The sequence below is a fragment of the Amaranthus tricolor genome, chromosome 7 (genome assembly GCF_026212465.1).
Source record: "Amaranthus tricolor cultivar Red isolate AtriRed21 chromosome 7, ASM2621246v1, whole genome shotgun sequence".
Classification (NCBI taxonomy): domain Eukaryota; kingdom Viridiplantae; phylum Streptophyta; class Magnoliopsida; order Caryophyllales; family Amaranthaceae; genus Amaranthus; species Amaranthus tricolor.
In genome coordinates this window covers 8305680-8316774 of record NC_080053.1, presented here as the reverse complement: position 1 = coordinate 8316774, position 11095 = coordinate 8305680, and the positions used below count along the sequence as shown (strand labels likewise).

General features: G+C 32.8%; 1 protein-coding gene across 1 annotated transcript; it reads left to right on the top strand.

Annotated features, from left to right (window-relative positions):
- Positions 1-9271: 9271 nt before the first annotated feature.
- On the top strand, positions 9272-9967 carry LOC130818453 (secreted RxLR effector protein 161-like). Its single transcript, XM_057684625.1, has one exon. It carries the CDS (start codon positions 9272-9274, stop codon positions 9965-9967), a length of 696 nt encoding a protein of 231 aa, XP_057540608.1.
- Positions 9968-11095: the final 1128 nt, after the last annotated feature.

Sequence of the window (11095 nt, the reverse complement as noted above, 5' to 3'; positions counted from 1 at the left end):
ATAACCTTGTTTCAGAGGGAAGGATATAGGCGTTGCCTGGTTTAGGAAATGTATTCCGTTTGTTTGTTGTTAATGTGAAAAAACTGAAGAAGGAATCACAGGTTGCAGAAAGTTCGAGAGCCAGTGAAACCCCACATCTTTCAAAGGTTAGCAACTCGACCACCAAGAAGAACCATACCACTAAGACTCCTGCCTCGGAAATAAGGATGTCATTTTTTGATTTTTTTGGGGAAGTCAAGCCTAACAATGGCGCCAGTTGAATGTGTAAGGGCATACTGGTAGTAAACCACAAACGGTACACTGACAGCAGTTGTCATTAATGGTATTCCGTGCTAACGAACGTAAACTCAATGGTATATGGTGAATTAAAACATTTCGTGTGGTATATGGTGAATTTTGAAGAAACTCAGTGATATATCATAAAATATCCGTAATATTTAATATGATTTCGGACCTACTTAAACAATTAAATATAATTTCTAAATTTATTTGTGTAATTTAATATGTGTTTTGAATTATCATCACTTAAAGTAGTTGAGTCATCATACAAGAATTAACTCTAGAGCATTTCTTGATCACCTAGCCCTCAAGTTCACAATCTAGTTCATGTGTTCATCTACATTAAGAAAATAGACAATCATCATAAATATCAGGAAATGATGATCTTTTTGTTGACACTCTTCAAATGTATTCAAGAATCAGTATCTCCTTATCATCTACATAAAAGTCTTAAATTCTCCCCTTAATCACGGATCACATTCAAGAGAGAAAATATTATTTTCACTTAGTCAATCCAATGATCTACAAATTGGTGTAGTGCTGGTTCTTTACTTGGTGTAGGAATTGGGGTAGAATTTGGTGATTGACGTGAAGAGTAAGTTGGTGTTAAAAAGGTTCTTGAAATGAATTTGAAGTTTGAGGAGTCTCCATAAAATCTTCATTCTTTTACTTTAAAACAAATATATATTTGGCGAATTTTTTAATGATTTCATCCTAAAATCAATACAACAAATTTTAAAATAAATTTGATATTTTATCAGTTAATTAAAGTTATAATTACAATGATGAGTTTTAATTTCATTCATGACTTACAATCCATGAAATCATACACAACTACAAACATAAATTCTAATTCCAAATTGAAATTATCATAATTTAAAGCAAATTTAATTGAAATTATCATAATTTAAAGAAAAATAAATTTCTAATTCAAAACAAATAATAGCCAAACCATACACAAATAAAATTAAAATTTTCATAATTTAAAGTAAATTCAAATTATATCCAAATTAAATCATACTCAAATTCACAATACAAAGCTTAATTAAATTCTATATTATAATTCAATTTTAATAGTTTTTACTTAATTCATACACGCTCGACCGACGACAATGGTACAACACTACAACCAGCAAGGCAAAAAAATGGCAGAAGTGGGACTTAGGCCGGCAGCCGGAAACAATGTTTCAAGCGTGCAGCAGCAACACTTTCGAAAACAGAGAATGGAGAAAGACAGAGACATAGGATTAAGCAAATTGAACAATCATTAATTTTGTTCCTTTTAATAGTCATTAATTGTAATTGCTATCATAAAGTATTAATGATAATAAGCTTATAAATTACTAGCATAAAAACTCGTACAATGCACGGATATTTAAATTTTTATTTATAAATAAATTTAATTTAATTGAAAAGGTTTGCAATTGTATATAGAATATCTAATATTTAATATTCATATAGAATATTTAACTAAATTATATTGTCAAATTTCCATTTTTAAAGAGATAATTATTTTATTAATTTGCAGATTTGCAAAATATCATTAAACTCCTGCATAGATGATTCGATTTCCTTATATAAAATCTAAATATATCTATATATTAAAAAATAAATAAAAGATGTTTATTTTTAAGTTCAATCAAAGTTAATTTTAACAGTTTTAACTTATGTTTAATTTTTAATCATAAATTTTCAAAAAAAATTTACCAATTGGATAACTTTATGCCAAGCAATCAAATAAAAGTTCCGTTAAATTATGATATTTAACAAAGTTCTAAAATGCTATCATTAACGTCAAAGGTCTAACGAGTTGTCATTTGTCATTTTACAATTCTTTTAATAGAATTTATGTGAAATGTGAATGTTGTTGTTTAGTGGTATTTGAAATTAGATTAACTTGTGATTCACCTTTGGCAGCGGGTCGCATCTTCGAGCCTTCGGTACAATTTGTTGAAATTATTTTTAATGAGAATACACTTGAAATCCTATTACAACTTCAACTTATCAATGATGATTTCTCTTGAAACCATTTAAAAAAAATCTCTTCACAATGTTCTATATCTCCTTTTTTTTGTATGCACTCTATGTCCTATTTAAATCAATTTATTTTCACTAAAAAGTTCTCATATAAAACTAGAAAACGTCTAAATTAAAATGAAATGGACGAACTTGAAGGCTAGAGAAATTGATTTTAGGAAAATATTTTTCTCGTTTTTTCTACTAAAATGAAAAATTTAGGTTTGAATCTACCTAGCTGATGACTCGGATCATTTGATAAAAAATAATATTGAAATGTATAGCATATAACACTAAAATCTTGTATTGTTAGATTGATCATATGGTACTATCCTCGATTCACTCATCAAATCTATTATAGCCCAATCCATGCAACTACCAATGTGAAAGTCCAAATTAAGTCTAGTTTGGTAAAGAAGAGAAGCAACTGAACATATCCAAATTAAGTCTAGTTTAGAAGGAGAATAAAATATAGAACAGTTGTGTATATTACCATTGAGCATCGTACAGCATATATATACATGGTGAAATGATTTCTTATAGAAGATTATTTCTTAATATCCATGATTATATTCCATATAAGATTATACAATACAATATTTTGTACTAATATATATATATATATATATATATATATATATATATATATATATATATATATATATATATATATATATATATATATATTGATATCATTGATTGAAATAATATCATTGATTGAATATCTTGAGATATTATTCTTTATATGCCCCTTCAAGATGGACAATCGATTGTGAAAGGCCAATCTTGGACATAAGAAGATTAATGCGAGGGTGGTTAAGAGGTTTAATGAGTGCATCGGCAAGCTGATCGCGTGTAGAGACATGAGTAACGCGAAGACACTTATTTTGCACTTGTTAACGAATGAAGTGATAATGCAAGGGCATGATGTTTCATTCGAGAATGAAATACCAGATTTGCACTGAGATTATTAGCTCCTAAATTATCACAGTATATAATAGAGATATAAGGAAGATGCTGAAGGAATATGTCCGTAGATATTTCCGACAATTACTAAATATAAATATATAGGATATTTATGAAGATAATAAAGTTAATTATTATTAGTAATTATATTTGCTTGCTAGAGAATAAATATAATTGGTGGGTCAATAATAATTGGATCACAACTAATATAATTAATCCTATAAGGTCTTACAAAAGAATCAATTGAACGATAAATGACTCGGGCCCATTAGGAGTATGGGCTTGCGATCCAATTAGGTTAACAAAAGAATCGGTTTCTTTTGACCTAGGTTACTAGTATTATATGAGGATATAATGCTAGTAGTGGAGAAGTGGGGATAATGGGGGTGTGAGTGTTAATGATATTTTTAATTTAAACTCTCACTCTCAATTATTCATACACACACAGAAACAAAAACCAGTAAAAGCAAGAGAAACAATACTCTTCCGTTCTAGCAAACGTTGGTATTCAATTGATTTTGGTAGACTGAATAGAGGAGCAACGTTTGAGGCTCTCCATATTATCTTATCGCGTTAATTTCGTGGATTTCACGCTACAAAGGTAATATAGACTAATCCTTTTATATGATTCATATGTCTGATTATGTTTATGATCCTGAGATAGATGTTAGGGAAGTGTTTCCTGAAATTCCGCTTTAAGCATCCATCGAACCCAACAGTGGTATCAGTTAAGCCTAATTAATAATATTCATATGATCTATATTAATTTGGAACAATATACAACCATTTTTTTGCATGAAAATCAGTTTTTTTATGTTAACTGTTTGGAAGTTATTTATAATATTCATTTTCTATTGGATTGAAAAATAAATGCAAAAAAAAAAAAAAAAAAAAAAAAACTTGTTTTTCCTGATATTTGAAGCCATTCATGCCAAATATTGTATATCAATTCGAATTTGTTCGAATTCATCAAAAAAAAAAAAAAATCAGTTTTTTTTATGAAAATTCGATATTTTGTGTTAATTGTCTTGGGGCTTTGATTATTCACGAAATCCAAACAATGAAATGAAACACAAAATTTGTTCATTGTTATTGTGTTTCTCGTAATGGTATTCAAGTGTTTTGGATCGAAAATGCTTATACCCTAATTTTTCCCCAATTCAATTTTAATTGTTAAAACACAAAATTTGTACAATTGGATTGAGATTTAAATGCGAAAAACTTGTTTTTCCTGAAATTTAAAGCAATTCATGCACAAAAATGGTATATCAATTCGAATTTGTTCGAATACATCAAAAAAAAAAAGAACAATAACCAGAGATGAAGCGTAGACCACGGGCTGTCTAGGTGGCTATAATGGCCGGAGGGAGGCGGGTTGCTGGCGGCTGCTGGCGGCTGCGTGGCTCCTTTCTGGGATCTGTATTATTTCTTCCTGTAGCATGAAAGTAAAATGAAGGTGACCCAATGAAGGTGACCACCTACCTTTTATTTTTTTTTTGAATTTCATATGTGCAAATATCTTTTAATGAGCCTTAAATAGATTAAAGTGTTTTTTTTCCTTTAAATAGTCTTACTTAAACTAGTTAAGTTTGACTAAACATATATATATATATATATATATATATATATATATATATATATATATATATATATATATATATATATATATATATATATATATATTATTTGCTCTTAAATAGTCTCACTTAAATTAGTTAAGTTTGACTAAACATAAAGGGTATTTTATATGCTAATTGTTATGACCATTTAGTTTGATATATTACATTGTTATTGCCAATTATAATATTTGATATTATTTTGACATGTTATGACTAGTATGGCCCAAAACAAAGTTTATAAATAAAATTAGAAGAGTATATACGATCTGCGAATCGTTTGTTTTGAATGTAATTATATACGATCTGCGAATCGTTTGTTTGGAATGTAATTAAATACGATCTGCGTATCGTAATTTTTTTTATTCAAATTATGTAATCACAAATGAAAGGAGTTTCAAGGAAGGTGATCAATGGAAATTCATGGAAGCTTCATGAAGTTTTTTTTTAGGGGCCATACTAGATCATCTTTTATTCATGCTTTTATTTGCTTTGAACGTTTATTTTATTTTGGTCTTTGCTTGCATAAGTTAATGTATTGGTTAAATATGCTATGTGTTCACTTAATATTAACCATGTTAATTAACTTGAATCCCCATAAATAATATTGAGTTTTATTGTTTTTCCAAACAACACCTATAAGCCTTTGATAATGAATAATACATTCTGCCAAAGCGAGGTATTGCTCATAATTCTTGGGATATGGGGTAAATATTTTTTGAAAATTTACAGGTTCATGTTTGGTTTCACTCAACAAAATCATCAAAAACAAAGTTTTGGATTTTGAAACTAAGAGATAGGATTGAACAAGTATTATCAATCTATCTACTAAGAATTATAATTAGTTATAATTAGTAAAACGTTTACTTACCTTAACTACTATAGTTAAAGGCAGGGCCAAAGTCCGTTTAACTGTAGTGGGAGAGGATCTTAGTTGTTATTTATTCAAAAGGGGATTTTAAAATTTTGAATAAATTATTAAACTTGTTTAATTACTGCTTATTGATAGACTATTAATTTTACTTTATTACATTGTTGTAGAAATCATGTCTGGTTCAACTAACAACAACACTCCTGCTTTTAACTTGCGCTGTGTCTTGGAAAAAGACAAATTGAATGCAAACAGCTTCCTTGAATGGGAAATGGCTGTGAGAATTGTTCTCAGAGCTGAAGGAAGGGAAAGTGTTCTTGACACTCCACTCCCTGAACCCCTGCCAGAAACTGCAACAGTTGCAGAGAAAAGAGCTAGGCAAAATCTCGAGGCCAATTCTGTGCAAGTAACATGTCTGATGCTTGCTTGCATGGAACATGATTTTCAAAAACGTTTTAACAATCTTGATGCCTACACAATAATCCAGCAACTTAGAACAATGTTCGAAAAGAATGCTCGATTAGAGAGATTTGAAGCTAATTGTAAACTTTTAGAATGCAAACTGGGCAAGGGAAAACCCGTCGGACCCCATGTGTTCGCCTTAATAGGGCATTTTCAAGTCATGGAAAAGTTGGGTTTTTCTTATCCCAAAGAGCTAGCCACTGATATTGTGATCAGATCCTTGCCAGAAACTTTTGATGCTTTCAGATTAAATTTTTACATGCAAGGAGGGGAAGCAACCTTGCCAGAATTGCATGGTATGCTTATTCAAGCTGAAAGGAGCTTACCTTCTGAACCCGCACTGAAAGATGTGCTCATGGTCAGAAAGAATAAAAAGTTCAAGAAGAAAGGGGTTCCTAAACGGAATGGCAATGGTAAGGTAGTTACCACTAATGCCTCTCCCAGACCAAAGGCTACTCCAAAGGCTAAAGTAGCAGCACTACATGAGTGCTACCACTGCCACAAGATTGGCCATTGGAAGAGGAACTGCCCCGTCTATCTAGAAGAGAAAAAGTCTGGTGCTTTATCTTCAGGTATATATGTTATTGAAATTAATTTAGCGACTTCGGCTTCTTGGGTATTTGATACTGCTTGTGGGTCTCACATTACTAGTAATGTGCAGGGTCTAAAAAGAAGTAGAAGCTTGAGCAAAGGTGAGGTGGATCTCCGAGTCGGAAATGGAGCAAGAGTTGCTGCTTTAGCTGTTGGAGTTTATATTTTAACATTACCCTCTGGTTTAATTTTAGAACTAAATAATTGTTATTATGTTCCTGCCATCACCAAGAACATTATTTCAATTCCGGTTTTGGACACGGAAGGTTTTTCATTTACTATTAAGAATAATTGTTGTTCTGCATATTTAAATGATATGTTCTATGTTTCAGCTAAATTATTAAATGGGTTGTATGTGCTAGACTTAGAAACTCACATCTATAACATAGACAGCAAGAAACGTAAAACAAATGATTCAAACCCCACTTACCTATGGCATTGTCGATTAGGCCACATAAGTTCAAAACGCATAGAGAAACTTCATAAAGATGAAATTCTAAAATCATTTGATTTTGAATCATTTGGTGTTTGTGAGTTTTGTTTGATGGGAAAAATGACAAAGTCACCTTTCACAGGTACAAGTGAAAGGGCCAATGACCTCTTAGCTCTCATACATACTGATGTATGTGGACCTATGAGCACCATGGCTCGGGGTGGTTACAGCTACTTTATAACCTTTACTGATGATGTAAGCAGATATGGATATGTTTACCTCATGAGACATAAGTCGGAGTCCTTTGAAAAGTTCAAGGAATTTCAAAATGAAGTAGAGAACCAACTTGGGAAGAAAATAAAAGCATTACGATCCGATCGTGGTGGTGAATACTTGTCTCACGAGTTTGATGATCATTTGAAAAATCGAGGCATACTCTCACAATTGACTACACTAGGAACACCACAATTAAATGGCGTCTCTGAGAGGAGGAATCGAACTCTATTAGATATGGTTCGATCAGTGATGAGTCTTGCTGATCTTCCTATTTCATTTTGGGGATTTGCATTGGATACAGCTGCATTCACACTTAATAGAGCACCTACCAAAGCAGTGGAAAAGACACCATATGAGATGTGGACGGGAAAAGTTCCGAAGTTGTCTTTTCTAAGGATTTGGGGTTGCGAAGCTTATGTAAAACGTTTAATATCTGATAAACTAGCACCTAAATCTGACAAATGTCTTTTTGTGGGTTACCCAAAAAAGACAAAGGGATACTACTTCTACAACCAAAGCGAAAACAAAGTATTTGTTGCTCGCAATGGTGTTTTTCTAGAACAGGAATTTATTTCTAGAAAAACAAGTGGGAGTAATGTATATCTCGAAGAAGTTCGAGATGAGCAACAAATGGATAAGGTTAACACCTCATCAGAGGCGCCCCAGCATGATAATGCCCAGGAGGAAATGCATTCAACACACTTACCTCCTACCGCCCCAAGTGGAGAAAATCCACGCGAAGTCACTCTACCTAATGAGGCAGAAACTTCTCTTGTTGTTCCCCTACGTAAGTCTAGTAGGACAATAATTCCGTCAAGAAGATATATTGATTTCCTTTTGACAGAAAACTCTGAAATAACCATGTTAGAATCAGAAGAGCCTACTAGTCACAAAGATGCTTTGGAGAGTCCTGACTCCGAAAAATGGCTTGAAGCCATGAAATCTGAAATGGATTCCATGTCTGAAAATCAAGTTTGGGACTTGGTTGATTTGCCTGATGGGGTAAAACCCATTGGATGCAAATGGATTTTCAAACTGAAAACAGACAAGGATGGAAACATTAGTGTTTTCAAAGCAAGGTTGGTAGCAAAAGGGTTCAAACAAATTCATGGTATAGACTATGATGAAACTTTTTCTCCAGTAGCCATGCTAAAATCCATTAGGATAATCCTTGCGATAGTTGCCTTTCATGACTTTGAAATATAGCAAATGGACGTCAAAACTGCCTTTTTGAATGGGTTCTTAAAAGAGGATGTGTACAAGACACAACCACAAGGTTTTGAAGATCCGAAAAATCTAAGGAAAGTATGCAAGCTTAAGAGATCCATTTATGGATTGAAGCAAGCATCAAGGAGTTGGAACCTTAGATTTGATGAGGCAGTCAAAGAGTTTGGCTTTCTCAGAAATGAAGAGGAATCTTGTGTATACAAGAAGTTAAGTGGGAGTAATATCACTTTTCTGGTCCTGTATGTAGATGACATACTCCTCATTGGGAATGACAAAAACATACTTGAGTCGGTCAAGCAATGGCTTAAAAGTCATTTCTCCATGAAAGACCTGGGAGAGGCTGAGTACATACTGGGAATAAAGATCTATAGGGATAGATCGAGGAGACTTATTGGACTAAATTAAGAGACTTACATAGATAAGATTCTCACAAAGTTCAAAATGGAAAGCTCCAAAAGAGGGTTTATTCCTATGCAACATGGCATTAAACTTTGCAAGACTCTGTGCCCATCGAGTTCAGAAGAGTTCAAGCGTATGAATAATGTTCCTTATGCTTCTGCAATAGGATCAATCATGTACGCTATGATATGTACTCGACCAGATGTTGCATTTGCTTTGAGTATGTGCAGCAGATACCAGTCCAATCCAGGAGATGCACACTGGATAGCAGCGAAAAATATCCTCAAGTACTTAAGAAGGACAAAGGATAAATTTCTGGTATATGGCGGAGCTAATGAGTTGTTTGTCACTAGATACACTGATGCAAGCTTCCAAACTGACAAAGATGACTTCCGATCCCAATCTGGTTTCATATTTTGTCTGAATGGAGGAGCTGTGAGCTGGAAGAGCTCCAAGCAGAGTTCAGTTGCAGATTCTACAACAGAGGCTGAGTACATAGCAGCAGCTGAAGCAGCAAAAGAGGCTGTTTGGATTAAAAAGTTCAGTAGTGAACTGGGTGTAGTTCCTAGCATTGAGAATGGCATCAAGTTGTATTGTGATAACGAAGGTGCTATTGCTCAATCCAAGGAACCTAGATCTCACCAAAAATCTAAACATGTTGAAAGAAAATTCCATCTTATTCGAGAAATTGTTGGAAGACAGGATGTAATAATAAGTAGAGTTGATACCACGGATAACATAGCAGATCCGTTGACTAAACCACTCCCTCAGCCGAAGCATGAGTGTCATACTAGGTCCATGGGGCTTAAGCATATAGGAGAATGTCTTTAGGTTGTTTACTTCATGTTTACAATTATAAAGAATTATGTTTATCATATGTTTGGAATGTTTATTAATAATATAAATAGTTTGTTTCTTATTTAATTGCTTGGTTTAGTATTAAATAAAATGTCCATATAATTTGTGTTTTCAATAGGATTATTGGAAACGTTTCGATAATGGAACCCTATAAGTGAACTGAAATCACAATTTATATAATGTCCCTAATCTAAATCACTAAATTGGACATAAGTGGTTTATTAAAGATTAGCATGTAATTAATTGATAGCTCGGTTCCATGAGCTATGGAAACATAGAGATGTTTAATCGATTACATGGATGCATACCTGATGCATTGAGACTTGACCTAATCTGATTCGAAAGGGCAGAATCGAATCCTTATATTTAGTGGATTCCTTAGACATGAGTATGTCTTAATCACTACGAAATAATTAGTTTAACCTTGACGCTGTTAAACGTCGTGCTGTAAAAGGAGGCTATAAAGGCAGTGATCAGGTGGGCTAAGAATTGAGTGGGAGTTATGGTCATACAAGACTGAATAAGTCCTCCTATGTGATAGGATTGGTGTGTAGGCCTCTTGATGAGCGAGAATTGAAAATTGCATGGCCATGCGGAATAAGATTAAATGGTTAATCCTTAGTTGAACAATTCGAACTCAGAGATCAAGAAACATAATTTGAGAAATAACACTGTGTTGTCAAATTTCACATTAAGTGGCTTAAGGAATTTATAATTGTGCAATTGTCTTCGGACAAGTGGGAGATTGAAGGAATATGTCCGTAGACATTTCCGACAATTACTAAATATAAATATATAGGATATTTATGAAGATAATAAAGTTAATTATTATTAGTAATTATATTTGCTTGCTAGAGAATAAATATAATTGGTGGGTCAATAATAATTGGACCACAACTAATATAATTAATCCTATAAGGTCTTACAAAAGAATCAATTGAACGATAAATGACTCGGGCCCATTAGGATTATGGGCTTGCGATCCAATTAGGTTAACAAAAGAATCGGTTTCTTTTGACCTAGGTTACTAGTATTATATGAGGATATAATGCTAGTAGTGGAGAAGTGGGGATAATGGGGGTGTGAGTGTTAATGATATTT